The sequence below is a fragment of the Engystomops pustulosus genome, chromosome 7 (assembly GCF_040894005.1).
Source record: "Engystomops pustulosus chromosome 7, aEngPut4.maternal, whole genome shotgun sequence".
In the NCBI taxonomy this organism is placed as follows: Eukaryota; Metazoa; Chordata; class Amphibia; order Anura; family Leptodactylidae; genus Engystomops; species Engystomops pustulosus.
In genome coordinates this window covers 131,948,754-131,967,601 of record NC_092417.1, presented here as the reverse complement: position 1 = coordinate 131,967,601, position 18,848 = coordinate 131,948,754, and the positions used below count along the sequence as shown (strand labels likewise).

At 37.1% G+C, this 18,848-nt stretch overlaps 1 protein-coding gene across 6 annotated transcripts in view; it reads left to right on the top strand.

The window, feature by feature from the left end:
• Nucleotides 1–18,848, top strand: part of RASGRP2 (RAS guanyl releasing protein 2) — a 135,629-nt gene that overhangs the window by 85,113 nt on the left and 31,668 nt on the right. For all 6 annotated transcript variants that reach the window (XM_072117824.1, XM_072117823.1, XM_072117828.1 and 3 more), the window contains exons 7-13: nucleotides 3,239–3,412; nucleotides 3,740–3,856; nucleotides 5,326–5,607; nucleotides 9,451–9,528; nucleotides 11,237–11,350; nucleotides 13,317–13,432; nucleotides 17,138–17,279. In XM_072117824.1, coding sequence (XP_071973925.1) covers nucleotides 3,239–3,412; nucleotides 3,740–3,856; nucleotides 5,326–5,607; nucleotides 9,451–9,528; nucleotides 11,237–11,350; nucleotides 13,317–13,432; nucleotides 17,138–17,279 — 1,023 coding nt within the window. The remainder of the gene's footprint in view (nucleotides 1–3,238; nucleotides 3,413–3,739; nucleotides 3,857–5,325; nucleotides 5,608–9,450; nucleotides 9,529–11,236; nucleotides 11,351–13,316; nucleotides 13,433–17,137; nucleotides 17,280–18,848) is intronic.

The following is an 18,848-nucleotide window of genomic DNA, read 5'->3' as shown; positions in this document are numbered from 1 at the left end:
TGCATAGGCTGACTGTTCTAATACAATGCCATACATCAGCAAGGCAGTGTATTTGAACAAGTGATCAGATGATCACTTGTTCAAGTCCCAGTGAGGGACATAAAAAAAAGTGTAAGAAAAAGTAAAAAAAAAAAAGTCCCATAAATGCCCCAAATAGCGTAAAACTTCCAAACACAGTAAAACATTAAACTCCCCACACAAACAGCACAAAGGGTATCACCATTTACGTAACAACCTGTACAATAAAGCCAAAATCATTACTGAACCCGTATGGTGAATGTCTTAAAAAAAATTGCATCCAAGCACCATAAATAGTGATCATTTACCCCTGCATGATACCAAAGAAAAGTACAACTCGTACCGCAAAAAATAAGCCCTAAAACAGCTTGATCAACACAAAATTATGCCGCTTAGTAGACTGCAATGCAAAATCAAAGGATTTTTCTCTCCAAATGAATTTTTATTGTGTAGTCAAACATAAAAAAGCTATATAAATGGGATATCACCATAACCGTTCTGACACATAGAACATAATGTAGCATGTTATTTATGCTATTTGGTGTATAAAACACACAAAAAATGCAAAAATCAAATAATGAATCGATTTCTTTTTTATTTGAGACCCTCCTCCAAATAAAGCTAATAAAGGTTAAACAATGGAGTATTGTGCCCCCATATATAGTATTACTGCAATCCTTGAGGGATCTAGTTTTTAAAATGGGTACAGACTTTGGAGGTTTTTACCTCCAAAAACAGTAATATTAGGAGCTCAGCCAATCTGTTCCAGCACGTGATCACGTGTGGGATACTACTGCATTCAGGAGAAACTGGGTGACAAACTTTGGTGGGTGTTTTCTTCTTTAATCCCTTTTAAAAATAAAAGCAAGTTGTATTTGAAAAACATAAGCGTTGTAACGCTCTGCAATTTCCATCAGCTCCATTGAGATGTATGGAGCAGAACGGTCATGCACAGCCGTCTGCTCTATTAAGCAAACGTTTGTGGGAAAACTCCATTAATGGTGATAAGTTTAGAATATGACAATAAAATTGTCAGAACATTGTCAGAAAGTGTTAGAATATGAAACTAAAATTACATTTTTATAAAAGATTTTTCTAAATTGTTATAATATAACAAAGACTATTTAATAATTTCTATTTTTGAGCCAACCAAAGGAATAAAGCGATTGTGTCATTTGAAAAGCAAATTGAAAGCAGTAAAAACAAAGTAGTATGTCCACACCCGAAATTGGTAATGTCCAGTTTTCCATTTATTTTAAACTTTCTAAGAGGAAATGGCAAAGAAGCAACAGACATGTCAGGATGTCCTATTCAAATGTAACCAACAACATGTGATCACTGTGAAACAGAATTAGAGAACAAGTAAAGCGAAGTAATTGTAACTACTAGTTGCATGACCTTTTTGCATGATCTTAAAAGGGGCTTTCCTATTTTAGGAATTTAAGACTTGTCTACAATATATATAGTAAATATTGATCCCCACAGGATCAGTGGTAGTCTTACAAACAAGAACAGGGATCCATTGTACTCCCGTTGTACTCCGAGATAAACAGAGCAGACAGTGATGAATGCATCTGCCTCTCCATTCATCTCTGCAGTGCTGACAGAAAAAGCTGAACTCTGTGGATAGGGGCTTACTTGTTTGTCAGTGGAGAACCCCTTTAATCTTAAAGTGACACGCAACAAAAATCCCTTTTTTTTTTTTTCTACATGTTTTACCTCATTGCAGAGTAATTTCTAAGAAGTATCTCTAAATGCTGGAGGACATTTTAATAGCCTTTCTTATGGACCGAGAGTTCTTGCTAGCAAGGCTTGAACAACGTCTCAACAAATGTCTACTTTGTTTATTTTTTGGTATACATACCACATGATTTGTTCAGACAAAAATTATTGAGCTATATAAAGATTTATGTATCTATAATTAGTGTGGTTCTCCCATTTGTGGATACTGTTTGCTTGTATGCCAGTTTTCTGGCCAAGAATTGAGGACCCCCACCCCCACATGCCACTTTTGCATCAAGTTACTGGGGCAAACATCGGGCCAGGCTGGGAGTGTCCCATCCTGTTGCGTTTTCTATAGCTTGCACCAGCCTCTTACTGTATGAGGGGCGTCATTCGCTGGCGGGGAAAGTATCATAACAAGCTCACAATGCTCCCAGTCGTGAAAAATTCCCCCTTCTGTTTGGAGTAGTTAATCAGCACAAAGAGAGAGAGAGTTCTAAGGTCAGTTACACATTTCCAAGAAATTTTTATCAGGTCACACTGAGATCACACAACATAAGTGACAAGGGATTTTCAGATACAAAGCAATAATTAATTTAGATAATACTCACTGACTGTTTCTCTTTCCTCTCTTTGCTGCAGTAATATTCTAGTTGCTAAGACACATGAAATTAGAAGTTTCTACAAAATCTTGTTAAATGTCTCATTATCTAAGGTAGATTTACAATAAGAAAATATATTCCTAAATATTCTTATTAGAATGTTTTAGTAGAACACATTTTCTTATAACTTATTTCTGTTTTTTTGCTTATTTCTTTCAAACATTTTGTTGTAAAAATAAAACTACTGCACACTTCCCATTAGATCTTGAATCACAAATTGCAAACATAGATGTGTAGATTCAGTTCATTTTCCAAACTTGTCATAGTGTTCTTTAGTTTAACATTCTTTTTGTAAGCCACTGTGACTATACAACATATTTACATCACAGTTATATTTATAAAAAGATTGATCCTGGTTCCTTAGAATATCTTCCCTTATTATACAGTGGTTACCACAGTTCATTTTTTGTTTCTTATTCTGTTCAACCTTTTTAATCTTCGCCTCTTATTTTTTTGCTTTGGAATCCCAAGATTCAGATAAGGCATTGCCCCTTTGTCTCAAGTCTGTAAAGTTTCAAACCTGTTCTGTCATACCTTTTCTTGTACAGTTTTTGTTAATAAAGTTAAATACCAGTGGGAAAAAAATCATTTTGGAACTCTACTAGAAAATATTGTATATGAAAGCAATAATGTATCTCAATTATTCTGTGCTATTTGAAGTTGTTGCTCTTTTTGTATAACAACTTTTCCCAACTTGGCTAGATGGCGAGCAATAGTCCAAAATCTCTAAAATGTATTACTATATGAAACAAAATATAAGTGTCAGAACTGTTTTTGCTATGGTTATTATTTCAGTTTTGATCCCTTTATGATCATGCTCATGTCTTACATTTTAGTTTCAAGATTACCACAGCTTCGTCCTTCATGGTTGCACTGTTGGAAACCCAGTGTTGGAAAGATTTATCGCCCTTTTTAACGGTGTTTCGCAGTGGATCCAACTTATGGTGCTCAGCAAACATACTCCACAACAAAGGGCAGCAGTGATTAAACAGTTTGTTCAAGTGGCAGAGGTATGTATCTCAGTCGTGGCAGTTTCGACTACTAGGATAGCATTTATATTCAATTATTGCAATTTCTTGGCACCATTGCACTTGACTGCTTTATAAATTGTTATTTGACAGCTGTGCAGATATGTATTGTGTGCACACTATATAAGTACAGCCATTTTATTTTGGTATGTGTATATATATTTAGCTGTTTCATTTGAAACTACATAGCTGTGATGAATGAAGTATAGATCCGCTTTGGTTTCTTAAATTTTTTATTATTGTTACTGCACCTGCTTACCTGTCCATAAAATAAGATCATTTTGCATCTACACAATATTTTCCTTACAGAGACTTCTTGAACTGCAAAACTTTAATACACTTATGTCGGTTGTTGGGGGCCTAAGCCACAGTTCCATCTCCCGCTTGAAAGAAACACATTCCCATGTCAGTGCAGAAACCACAAAGGTAGGCATGAAATATTCTACTATGGTGCTTTCCTACATAAAGCAGAAAGCAAAAACTGTAACCAGAGGCCATATTCCTTTACCATAATGTTGCTAAAGGGGATTTCTTTTGAAAAGGATTTTTTGCAAAATCCAGGATAGACAGAAAATACCACTATGGGCATTATTGGTGGAGGTAGGTCAAGATATTGGGATTGACTGGGATTGGTGGTAGATATGAATACCTTAGTATCAGTGAGTTTTCTGAGCCTTTAGGTAAAATAGACCAATTTAAGGTACTTATGTTGGCACAGTCAATTTGAAATCAATAAACATTAATTCAATTAAATCATAATCAACATGAATTATAAAAATGAGGTCCAGAAGACTACTTTAACATTTACTTAATATTTTTTAATATTTATTTACTTAATATTTTTGTCAAACTCTTTTAAACTCTTAAACTGTTTAGCAAATGGATACAACATTGTTCAAGAATTTTGCACAGTAGATTTTAGTGTCTTATCCCTGCCAAATCATTGGGAATAAATTGCATCGATAATGACCTAAACCATTGATCTTAGCTGTCAGCAAAGTGCATAGACAATAACTAAGTGTGAGTTGTTCAGTGACCCTGTAAGTCACATGATCTAAATTCAATTGAACATCTTTTGGATGAACTAGAGCATCGCATTGGACTGTGCAACCACTATAACAAAGATAAAAAGGGTTTCTAACCTACAAAAATATATGGCTGGATTTTCTCTAGTTCATTATAACCATGGACGTCTAATAATTTTCATTTGATTGTAATTCAGTTAAAAAAGTAAAAACATTCAACATAATGTTAATATATGTTTGGGATTTAAAGCTTTTGATTAAAGGGAACCTGTCATCAGGAAGGTCATTTTACATGATAACAGGTTCCATGCCTTTGGCATGTTTTCTTAAAATATGCCTGTGTCGTGCTACTGAGTACAGTAATTTCACTGCATGTTCATAATTTCTTTAACATCACCCGGTACCCTGCCAGCAGCAAAACCTGAAGGGGTCAGCTCAAACGAGAATTGTTTGTGCAATCAGTGAGCAGGAGGGGAGAAGGCAGTGGAAATATTTGCCTTGTCTATGGGACATCCCTACATGTAGTCTTGCTGAACGGAGACCAAGCTGGGTGTCTGCCATGCATGATATAGAACACAGCTTCTGCTTGGCTTTCAATGTAGAGGGGAGGGGTAAGGAGCTCTTATTCCTTCTTCCTTTGATTGTGCTTGTGCTTCCCTATGTATGCGACATGGTAAACGAAATAAGAATATACAATGCTGTGCATATTTTCTTCTTGTGGTTACCAAAGATGATAAAAGCCTATTTTAAAGTTAATAGTGGGCCAACTTTCATAATCTAAGTATGAATGGTATATCCAGCCCTATTTACAAATGTGTGTGCCTATCGCTGTCCGTTACTAACTACTGTTGTCTATTATTTTATTACAAGGTCTATGATTCTCTTTTGGAGCTTCTTACCTCTTCAGATAACTACTCAAGATACAGGCGCAGATTTGCATTTTGTGAAGGCTTTCGTTTTCCTGCTCTGGGTGTACATCTAAAAGACCTAATGGCATTGCATGTTGCACTTTCTGACTGGACAGACAAGGCCAGAGGTGCTATTAATGTGTCAAAAATGCGTCAGGTCTATAAAGTGGTTCGTGAGCTAACAGAAGCCCAAAGGCTAGAACCTCCAGTGAAGGCAAATCACGACCTTCTTAACTTGTTAACGGTGAGTTATTTTAAAAAAAACAGAAACATTTCTGAAGAATACTGGTAATTCTATACCGTTCTGCTATCAAAAACTTTTCCCATACAGGTAAAGTTTGTGGTTACCCCCCTTCCCCATGATCCCTGTTGCACGTTACATTAATCTGCAAGACCTGCATGCATATTATATAATATATTATATATATTCACCATCCCACTTAAGTATTATATACTACTCAGTGCCTGAACATATTGTGCCTTGGGATATTACATTTTATACAGTGTCCCCTTAATTAAATTATCATCCTCCTCCCCATATAAATTATACTGTAGAGGGTGTTTCCCTAATGAATTATAATACATATAGTATCAACATCAAATTAAATACTATATTTTTCCCTGATTATAAATTATTATTGATTACTGTATATGTATTCCCCCCGATAATTATCATTATAAATCCACCATAATAATTTATAATATGCATAGGGACACCCATGTTGATTTAGAATATCTAGTGCCACTGTGACTGGCAATACAAATAGTGCCCCTATAATAAATTGAGACACATCCAATAATACAATATAATATTATAGTGCATCAAATATATAATGAATTATCCTATGTAGAATAAATCCTCTACACAGTGAATACCGTATTTTTCGGACTACAAGAGTCTTCCAAAAAAGGAAAAATATATTTTAAACCAATTAAAATATCCCTGTTAGTTGCACAAAAGCACAGCACACACAGACTGCTACATCCATGCATTTCGAAACACAGCTCTGCTACATCCATGCATTTACACATACAGCTCAGCTATATACACACAAACAGAAATAGGAACACACTCATCACTGCAACATACACTGTGCAATGCTATACACAATGAGGCACATTTAATAAGGGTCCGCACACCACATTTCTGTCGGGTTTCCCGACTATTTCCGATTTTCATGTGACACAAATCGGGGGTCGTGACTGATTCGGACTAAATGCAGGATTTAAAATTCAAATTGTGTTGCAAGACATGCACTCACATACATCGGGAAGAAGAAGGTGAACTCCGTCGGACCTGAGCGGGGAAGCGACACATGAAGGATATCGGGCGCACGATATTAGTGAATCGCACCGGACTTCATCGTCGCAAGACAACGCACCTCGGGGATTGTGACAGGACCGTTAAGTAAATGTGCCCCATTTTGCACTGCTACATACACATATACAGATACACTGACCGGGCACTGCTATACACGTAAACACACACACAGCTCCGCTATACACACATAATGAACACACTGGGCACTACTGTACACATAAAAACACACACAGCACTGCTATATACACATAAGGAGCACACTGGGAAGTACTCAACACATGAAAACACACACAGAGCCCCTTCCATTCCTCTTCTTTTTACCCTGTCCCAGTGCAGCATGTCTCCATTCTCGGCAGTATCACGTCCTTGAGTTTTGTAGGAAGAATGTGTCTTGTAGGCAGCGTGTAGGCACCTCGGGAGTGGGAGAGATCAGTGTGGAGGCTCTCCTCTCTGGGTGATCGGGTGCAGCGCCATGTCAGCGCCTCACCCAATCTACAATACAGCGATCAGGAGGGTCTGGCAGTGCTGGATCCCCCCAACCTTTGGTCCATAAGACAAGATTTTTTTTTCTTGCTAAAAAGTGCATTTTATAGTCCGAAAATATATTCCCCATAATAAATTGAGACCTCTCCCATATAAAATAATTATATAAAGAAATTGTATTTTTTTTCTCTGATATTGATTGGAGTCCTTCTCATTATTAACAATTTATTTTGCCCTTGTAATAAATTAAGACCCCCTAAATGAATTAGAATACATGTTGCCCCCAAAATAAATCAAGGCATTCCTTATGATAAATAATAATATACTTTTTCTCCATGATGGAGACCTCCCATCATGAAATATATATTGCCCCTATAATAAATTGATACTCCCCCATAATACAATGCCTGATGATAAAGGTGGTGAAATTACCTAATAGCAACACTTTTGGTTTGCAAAAAGGTGTTTACCATGAAAGGTAGCCTTATACACCACTACAATTTTATTAACAACTAGACTAGAAGTTGAGTGACCTTTTCTGGCCATCTTGAGTATTAAAGCGATGGGTCACAGCTGGTCGTGGCCATAGTTCTATAACCATCATTGTAGTTATCACTTAACGTTTACTTATTTTTTTAATAATTCATCAAAGACACATAGGAAACTAACTTTAGTGGTTATGATACAGAATTGTAGTGCATAATCTTATTATAACTTTAGCATCCTAGTACTACTACATTACTGCATCCTTAAACCAGAAGGCACTATTTCTGTAATAAACATTATTACCCTTGTAACTGTACTACCAGGTTTAATTCAAACTTAGATCTATGGGTCGCTCGCTCATAGGATCCTTTTCTCATCAAGTTAAACAAATGACCTCTGTGTGAAAAGCAGTTTACTGGCATCCAGCTAATGAGACCCCCCATGATGAGGTGTTATTGAGCAGCCCTCCACAGATCAGATATTCATTTTCCCTATAAGTGCATGTTTTCTCTGTGTCATCTATTGATCTCTGAGGACACCTGTGGTCCTTAAGAGCCTCTACTTAATGGAAAGGGGGAGAGATTAGCCTTTAGATGCCCTTATTGGAAAAAAAATATCAAGGGTTATTTACATCTATAAATTGTGCCCATGTGCTGTCCATGTTCTTCACAGAAAACATAAAAGTCTGCACATCAACAGCAAAAGTGTACTTGCTTCTCTTTTAAAAAATAGATGACATATGGAGAGAGAATCATCAGGTAAACCGTTTTTACAGCTGAAGAACTGAAATGGACATGTGGATAAGATCTTAAAGCTACTGACCATTTTTATATTAACTATAAATTGTTTATTGATCACTCAGAAGCCAGATCACTATATGTCTCACTTATTATGTATATGTATTTATCCCCTGTGTTTCGCAAACTGAAATGTTGTAATTGGGTAATTAAATACTCTATATATCTGTTACAATAGAGAAAGGGATGCAGGCCCTAAACTTATCCACAGCCCCTGTCACTTACCTAACAAGCTTATTGGGGTAGGGACTTCTGCTGGAAAATCCCTACACTTACTGAGTGCACAGAAAAGATGACATGATACAGAGAGACAACAGATAAAAGACAGACAAGTAAAATCAGACAAAACTGGGTAAAATCCAAGATGGTGGTGAAGCACAGAATCAAATAGCAAGAGTATGGTCAAAATAACGTAGCTGAGGTCAGATACGAAGTATAGCAAAGAAATAAAAAGTAGAAATTGGACAAATGTGTCAGGAGACTAGTAAAACCAGCAAGGTGTAATGGCACTGGGCAAGCAATTGCGAGTTCTGACAAATGTCATTTTCATTTCATATTATGCTTCTTGATGTCTGCAGTAAAGTGGCAACATTTTACCCAGCACCTAAATAAGTGGTAGTTTTCCTTTAAAACTAGACATGAAAGCCAATTTTCCTTCAGAATAGCACTTCTCCTTTAAATTAACATACCATTTATGAACTTTAAGATGTGACAGATTGAGGTTACCCAGAACTGAAAATGAAAAAAAAAAGTATTTTGAATGTATTGGTTAATAATTGTTGGCAGTTAGTAAATTAAGCCTGCTGTTTGATATTTTTACTTGGCAAAAGCTTATTGGCAACAACTGAAACAGAGAACTTGATCACATTTTCACTTATCTGGAGAAAAGATGAGAGTGAAAATCACAAAATGATTTTATTAATGAAATGCAGATTCAATTATTAAAGAAACTTTTCTTTTAAAAATAAATACTTTTTGATTTTGTGTCTCCACTTCTTAGGTTTCACTGGATCAGTATCGATCAGAGGAAGAGATTTACCAGCTGTCTCTTCAAAGAGAACCAAGGGCTCGTTCATCGGTAAGTTGAGGCGCCTAAAATTCCCACCATTGAATCAAAATAAGTTGAGTTTAGTTATTCCATAGGGCAAGGCACTAGAATGGAAATTTTTTAACCTGCCTGCTCTAGACTTCCTTTGTTAGTTTGCCTTGCAGAGACCTTTGGTCAATACTGTGTGGATCAGGTTTAAAGGAAATCTGCCATCAAAATCAACCATGATAAACCAGGTGCACTTACGCAAAGATCCAGACACTGTGACAGTCATAATCTTTTTATTGTGGTTTTCCAAGGCCTCCTTTATTCTAAAATCAACATTTAGCATTATGCTAATGTGCCACAAGTGCTCTGAGGAGTGTTGTTAGGCTGTTACACTGTGCAGGACACATCTACCACTCGCCATGCTCCCTCGGCACCCACCCCTCCCTGTCCCTGCTGTAATCTCACACACAGTGTAACAATTTATCAGGCACACCCCCTGATCCCTTCTGGATAATTTTAAAAGATGATTTTAAAAGAAAAAAACCATGGATAACAAATATAAGAAGATTAAAACAGACACTGTGCCTGGATCTATGAATAAGTGCCCCTTATTTATCATGCTTGATTTTGAAGGTAGATTTCCTTTAAAGGTTGGTATCAAAACTACCATAGTACATGTGTGGAGAGCAGCATGTACACTTACCTTCTGCCACACTAACTCCACTTTTAACCCTACCTTCTGGTATTCCCACACAGTAAAATACTACATTTGGGCCTCCACATTGACACCTCACAATTGTTATTTTACAAAAAAACTTTGATTCCTGAAAAAATGCAGTGTACATAGCTCCAGCTTGGTATAATACAATAATGAAGGTCATAGACGTAGAAAGAAACAAAGACAGAAAGACAAGAAATAAAACTGAAATGCAAAAAAACAAACCCCAAGTTAGTTGCCAGTGCTGGGGGAATTTTCTTGGGTAAGGGTTTAAGGGAGTTCGATGTAAATTTTCTATGGCTCCTCACCTACCAAATTCTGGCGATGGTATGTAGTCTTTCTCTTACAATGCTTTGTGACCTTCTTGTGATTTTTGGCTAGCCTGTTATGCTACTTTTTTTTTATTGATCCTTCCCAGCAGACCATGGCAAAACTTATAATATCATAAGGATTTTGTCACAAATGTTGAAAGATGAAGCTTTTTGAGTGCCCATAATATGCCCTTGTGACCAGTAAACACACTTTAACCCCCCCCCCCCCTTTCTCTAGCCAACAAACTATATAATATATTTGACTCTATAAACTTCCAGTGTACACGTCTGGAGTTGATATTCAGGACATACCTCCTACCACCTGAGGCTGTCCAGCTGTCTAGGATGGCTTTGAGGAATGCCTTTAAAATAGACATTACCCGTGTTTTCCAGTATAGTGATACATTCTAATGTAGTCCAGGACACATCGACCGCAGACATCAGACCACTGGTCCATTATATATTGCTCACATTCACATGTGCTTAGAAGTAGATAAGAAATGTCAATGTACAGCAGTCATAATGTGTGAGCTTAGGTTCTGGCTCAAGCCAGAGTATTTCAGATCATATAATGAAAGAAAATTACATTTGCACAATGTTGATAACCAAAGCTTGTGGCTACTCGGTCATGTTGTGGCTGGAAGCTATAACTACGGCCATAACTCTGATTCTCATTCAGTAGGATAAACTTGCATAGTAAATTACATTTTATTTCTTTCAGCAAGCCAATATCAAATCACCTCAGTCTCCATCACCTCCTTTGGAAGAATGGGCTTCCTTAAAAGCAAAACCAGATCAGACCCTGTTGTGCCAACACATTGAGAAAATGGTTGAGGTAATTGGTGTATGATAAACTTGTCTACAAATTAATAGAGCTTAGGTATTAATGTTTTTTTTCCATATAGTCGTAATTATATTAAGAGATATTGATTCTAAGTTTAATCCAAAGTGGCCAAAATTGTGCCATCTGGTAGTGGACGGAGGTTGGAAAGTTGGTGGTGTCTTGGGCATAGCAGCATTTAAATAACCAGTGTTTACACGCCCTGGCTTTACATGCTGGTGGCACAGGGAGCTACAATTTTGCAGAGGATCGTTGCTTACCTATGGCATCAGCTTAGTGCCAGCACACACGCAACTGTGGATGACTTTGCCAGTGGCATTTAAACAGTTGACAATGGTTGGGGTCAGCTTTTTTAAATTTCAACAAGTCCGCTCATCACTAATTGCCATCCTTGTGTATTTTAGGTAACTTTTGGAATGTACCTATTTTGAGATTTTCTGGTTTTAGGTCTAGTAGAGTGTCCGATATTGGATTAAAAAAATTAATTATCTGTGTAAGTTCTTTTGTACATTGTCTTGAGGGGTCTTCGCTTAACTGGGTGTAGCATATTCCATCAGAAAGTTGCCTGTTTGCTTCCTGAAGCAGTCTATGTAGTAGTGCAAAGTTTGGTTGTATCTGTTTGTGGCATTTGGCTTATTAAGGGTCCGCGGATCGCACTTTCGTTGGATTTTCGGGAAGTTGTTGGGATTTGCGCCATTGTGACAGGTATTTAACTGTGGATTGTGTTGCATGTGATCGGATTGTGTCGCACACGATCGGATTGTGGCGCAGCTGCACTGGCCTCCATGAGACAGAAATCTGGTGGGCGGGCCCTTGGACGATCCGACTGATTCGGACTGAGCGCGGGATTTAAGATTCAAATTGTTTCGCAAGACAATGGACTTTTACATACACCGGGAAGAAGAAGGTGAACTCCGTCGGACCTGAGCAGGCAAGCAAAACATGCAGGATAGCAGGTGCGCAATCTTAGTGAATTGCGCCAGAGTGCATTATCGTCGGACACTCCATACTTTGCGAACTCCTTCGGACGGGTAAGTAAGTGTGCCCCATTGTCTTGATTCAGCTGCAGAAAAATTCATCTACATTACTGCAAAATTGGACCGTGTTAAGTGGTTTATGAAACAAACTTTTAGTCCTAAACTTTTAGTTTAGATAAAACTTTCATCTCTACTGCGCTTGGATTATACTGAGAGAGGTTTACAACAAAGCATAATGCATCAAAACTTTTCTTTCCTTGACCTTGACCCAATACATGTACAAAGCTGTTTTATAAAGTAAACACCTGCGTTAACACATTTTGCACTGATCTTCGTCCTACCCCTTTGTGAAGCCATAATAGAGCACTGATCTGTTGATATCACAGTCAGGAGGCTTTGAAAGAGGCAGGAGGTAGGCTGTTATAGTGAAGCAGTATTAGTAATATATTTCAATACAATTGTTTTGCAATGTATTCTATATCTGATCAGCCCTCTAGAAATCTGGAGCTTAAAAAAAGGAACAAAAGAAAGAAAAGTAAACAATTTTATATATAAATATAAACGTAAAATAATCATAATTGGCCCCATTTCCAAGAACAAACAAAACAATAAACAATCATAAACATGTTAGGTATAATAGCGTCTCAAAATACCCATTCATTCAAAATATAAAAATAAATATCCCTTGCAGTGAACCCTGAAATAAGTCCAACAGTGCGAACTGCTGCTTATAAAAAAAATAAAAGTGGTAACAAGGTCAAACATAACGAAGCTTTATAAATTAGGTTTCTCTTTAAATGTATTGTATACATAAATGTAAGAAAATAGCGTTACTGTGAGACCAAGCCTTTTGAAGCCATAACATTTTGTATTCGGTACTGCTTTAGGGTAGCCTTTTCTAGGGGGTAAGCATAATAATAAAGTTCAAGATTGCTGAGAAGTTTCTTATAAAATTCCCAAAGTCTCTTATCTTCTTCCCATAGTCCGTGTTTCGACTCTTTGATGAAGATGGTGATGGACACATCTCCCAAGAAGAGTTCTGCAGTGTGCGGAGCAATTTTCCTTACCTATGTGCCTTCGATGAGATAGACCAAAATCAGTAAGTGTTAACATCCTTAAACTTATTTCACATTACTCCAGTTTAAAGGAAACCTACCATCAAAATCAAGTATGATAAACCAGGGACACTTATTCATAGATCCAGTGATCTATGTTTATTTTGTGGTAATCTTCTTATATTTGTTTGACCTTCCTTCTAAAATCAATTGTTAATATTTTGCTAATGAGCCTGAAAGGCTCCTGGGGTTGTTACTAGAGCCTCTCCATGCTGCAGTTTCAACCTGCCTCTCTGAAACCTCAGCACTACACCCTTCCATCTGCCTAATATAATCTCACTGCAGCAGAGAAAGTTTCAGCACAAAGTGGGAGGAAGTGCTTGTTGAATACTGTAACAGCCTGTGAATCTGTAGCACTGATGGGCACTGATAACACCCCCAGGAGCCCTTCATTGGCATGTGTTTAGAAGGAACAAGGTAATGGATAACAAATATAAGATTACCACAATATTACCTCAGTCACGGTGCCTGGATATATGTGTATATAAGTGTAACTGGTTTATTATGCTTTATTTTTATGGTAGATTACCTTCAAATTATCAGACATTTTTCTGAATCCTTCTCTTCAGCTAGTATACTACTAAATAAGGTGTATAGTTTGTGCCGATAATGAGTATAGCATACAAAGGAACAAATTCTGTCTTTTTTTTTATAGTTCAGCCATCTGGGTGCACTATAAAAATTCCCATCTGGTCATATACATGTAATTTAATTCATCTGCCATATTCAATAATTTCTTCAATAGGATGTTATTTAACCCCTTAAGGACGCAGACTGTTTGCAGGTTAGGCTCGCAACTTTTTTTTGAAATTTGACCAGTGTCTCTTCCTGTGGTAATAACTTTTGAACGCTGTTACTTATCAAAGCGATTCTGAGATTGTTTTTTCCCCACATGTTGTACTTCATTTTAGTGGTAAATTTTGGCTGATAAGTTTTGCGTTTATTTACAAAAAAAAGAAAAAAATGATGAATTTTTAGAAAAATTTGCCATTTTCGAAATTCTAAATCACCGCGTTTTCAGGCAGATAGATTTACCACCTAAATAACTTGCAGAATAACATTTCCCATTTGTCTACTTTACATTTTCATAATTTTTGAAATGTTTGGATAATTTATTTTGACGTCACGCGGCCTACAAATCGAATAGCGATTTTCCGTATTTTCGGAATTGACTATTTTGGGGATAAATACTGTTTGAAATCAAATTTTACATATTTAGCAACAAAACCCCCTATATAACCAACCCATTTTCAAATCTGCACCCCTCAAACTATCAGAAACAGCTTTTACAAAGATTGTTAACCCCTTGAGATCTTCATAGTAATTGAATCAAAATGGCGGTGAAATTTAGAAATTTCAAATTTATCAAATTTTGTCGGTTATACGTTCATTTAGCCCTAAAATGTACACATTTCCAAAAGATAAAAAGAGAAAACTCACCATAAAATTTGTTCTACAATTTCTCCTGAGTGCAGCGACCCCCCACACGTGGCCGTTACTTGTGTTATGGGGGCACAGCGAGGCGCAGAAGGGAAGGAGCACCCTGCAGCTGCCAGGATTTTAGTTTTCTGGTTGCCCCCTTTTGAAGGCTATAAAATTTTCGCTATTCTGTTATTTGGGCCATGTGAAAGCATTTTTTTTGCGGGACGAGATGCTTTTTCCAGTGTTACCATTTTGGGGTTGGTATCACCTATTCTTGAAAATTTTGGAACTTTTTTTGAGGTCATGAGTAGAAAAGCATCAATTCTGTACTGGATTTTTAACTTTTTTTTTTTCCGTGTTCACCGTATATCCTAATAATCCTGTTATCTTTATTCTATGGGTCGATACGATTACGGGGATACCAGACATGAATATTTTTTCTTATGTTTTACTAAATTTGCCAAATAAAACCCTAATGTGGGGAAAAATCTATCATTTTTGCATCGCCGTCTTCCAAGTGGCATAACATTGTTACGTTTTTGGCTACAGAGCTGGTTGATGGCTTGTTTTTTTGCGGGACATGTTGTTCTTTGCAACAATATCATTCTGGAGTACATATGTTTTGTTGATCACTTTTTATTGCATTTTTAGTGGGATATAATAGGTAAAAATCATAATTTTTGGTGGGTTTTTGACGTTTTTTTTTTACGGCGTTCATCATATGGGTTCAATAGTTATTTAGTTTTATTCTATGGATTGTTACGGACGCGGTGATACTATATATGTGGGGTTTGTGTTATGATTTAGACTTTTTTGAGCGTTATATGTCTCTTTATATGTTTTCTGGCTTATGGGCATTTTTAGTGATTTATAAAGTAATTTTTTATTGAAAAACCTTTTTTTTTACATTTTTTTACTTGATCCACCATGGGATATGAACAAGCAATCATCTGATTGCTTGTTCTTGATAATACTCTGCAATACTAATGTATTGCAGGGTATTATCAGTGCCAGCCTATGCAGATGCATAGGCTGACACTTTGCCTTTAAGATGACGTCATAGACGCCATCTTAAAGGTAAACCCTCCAAGGCTTCTCTGGGGTCCCGATCGGACCCCAGAGGAGCCAAAACAGCGATCGGCCCCCCCGAAAACGGTGCGGGGGGGGCGATCGTGGGGTAAAGACCCCCAGAAGGCATGTTAAATGCCGCAGTCGCGTTGACCGCGGCATTTAACGGGTTAAACACCCGCGATCGGAGCCCACTCCGACCGCGGGTGTTAGCCGGGGATGTCAGCGGTAGATTACCGCTGAAATCCCGCGGCTAGCGATGCCGGTTCGGCTGCTATACAGCGCTGAACCGGCATCGTCTCTGCGCCGTAGCTGTACTGCGCTGAGCGCTAATCGCGGGACTCAGCGCAGTACAGCTACGGCGCGGAGCGCTAAGGGGTTAAAAATGTACCTGTTTGAAGATAAATGTAGTGACCTGGTCCCTTAGAAACAGAGGACAGCTGTCCTTTGATACAATCATCACTACCAGAGTGCTTGAGCAAACTGTTTTTGCATATGAAATGGCCAGGAGTAACGATGTACCCTGCAATGATGAGTTTGGCAATAAACTCAGAATCACGGTGGTCCGGGTGACCGCGGCCAGTGCTGTCAGTTTGTGACTGTGGTCATATCCAAGTACAGCTATTTTATTTCTGTCCATAGACAACATGGCTACGTTAATAGGAAATTTTCTTCACATGGGTATGTTAATTTAATGACCTGCAATTGAAGACATTTATAAATATAGAAATGAATTAAACTAAATGTGTAGGCCCAGATGGGAATACCTCTTTAAGACGGTTATAATTTTTTTTCTTTTAAAAATAGTTTTGTTTTATCTATTGCTTCTCTCATTTGTACCAGTGTAACTGGAAATTTATGCTTTGTCCTACCCAGTGAGAATTGATGTTTTCATCTTATTCTGCTGTTTTTAGTATATTTTGGATGGAATAAACAAAATAACATCCAGATTTTGTTGTGTGCCTTTCTTCATTTCAACTCGGCTCAGATATTGACATTACAGACTTATCCTGTGCCCTTAGCAAATGTGTAACTCTGAAATAAGAGGTTTGGTTTCACTCTTAAGTATAGGGCAGAGATTCTATTTTTACCCACATATGTATCGTATTCTTTTGTATTTATTTAGATACTTGTAAAAATTCTTTGCAGACCCTGGCTTCCATTGTACGTTAATGCTTTATCTTTAATGTCCTATGCAGGGATGGGAAAATCAGTAAACAGGAGATGACTTCATATTTTCTGAAAGCCAGCTCGGTGTTGGATTGTAAAATGGGATTTATCCACAATTTCTGTGAGAGGACATTCCTTCGGCCTGTGTCATGTCAGCACTGCGGAAATCTGGTGTGTGTCTGTGCCTCAAAATATGTCAGCAACAACAAAGTATAAAGAACTCATACTCATCATTTACAGTTGAAACCAGAAGTTTAGATAGACTATATAAATATACATACATGTTTTTCTCACTATCTAACATGAAATCAGAGTAAATTTTTCCAGTTTTAGGTCAATTAGGGTAACCAAAATTATTTACATCATGCCAGAATGATAGAGAATATTTTAGCCAATTTGATTACTTGCTGCAAAGTATGTTGCTGTGGATGTATTTGAAGGCACACCTGTGTGTTACATCATGGGAAAGTCTAAAGAAATAAGCCCAAGCCCTTGCACAAGTCTGGTTTATACTTGGCTGCAATTTCTAGAAATCTGAAAGTTCCTACTGTAGTTCGTCTGTACAAACAATAGTACTCAAGTGCAAACAACATTGGAAAATCCAGCTATTATACCTGTCAGGAAGGAAAAGGATTCTGATTCTCTGAGATTAATGTGCTTTGGTCCGAAATGTGCATATCAACCCAAGATCAAAAGCAATAGACATTATAAGAGATGCTGGCGTAAGTTTGTCAGAGTGCTTCAATATCCACAATGTAACCAGTACTGTATTGGCATGGACTTGAAAGGTCACTATGCCAGGAAGAAACTATTGTAAAATAGACAGATTACTGTTTGCAAATGCACACAAGAACAAAGACCTAAATAATAATAATAATTATTGTTGTATTGACAGTTCCTATGGTCTGACAAAACTAAAATTGAACTTTTTGACTGTAATGAACATCATTAAATTTGGAGGCAAAAGGGAAAAGCTTGCAAACCTGAGAAGATCATTCCAACTGTGAAACACATTAACCCCTTCCCGCCGCGGCCCTTTTTCAATTTTGCGTTTTCATTTTTCACTCCCCACATTCAAAAATCTGTAACTTTTTTTTATTTTTCCATGTACAGAGTTGTGTGATGGCTTATTTTCTGCGTAACAAATTACACTTCAAAATGGTGGTATTTAATATTTCATGCTGTGTACCGGGAAGCGAGAAAAAAATTCCAAATGCAGTGAAATTGGTAAAAAAAACGCATTTGTGCCGTATTCTTGTGGGCTTGGATTTTACGAATTTCACTGTGCACCCCAAATGACATGTCTACTTTATTCTTTGGGTCGGTACGATTACGGGGATACCAAATTTGTATAGGTTTTATAATGTTTTCATACATTTAAAAAAATTAAAACCTCCTGTACAAAATTTTTTTGGGGGATTTTGCCATCTTCTGGGGCTAATAACTTTTTCATACTTTGGTGTACAGAGCTGTGGGTGGTGTCGTTTTTTGCGGATTTTGATGACGTTTACAATGTTATAATTTTTAGGACTGTACGACCTTTTGATCACTTTTTATAGAATTTTAAAAAAATTTTTAAATGGCAAAAAAGTGCCATTTTCGACTTTGGGCGCGATTTTCCGTTACGGGGTTAAACGCAGTGAAAAACCGTTATCATATTTTGAAAGATCGGCCATTTTCAGACGCGGCAATACCTAATGTGTTTATGATTTTTACAGTTTTTTTATATTTATATCAGTT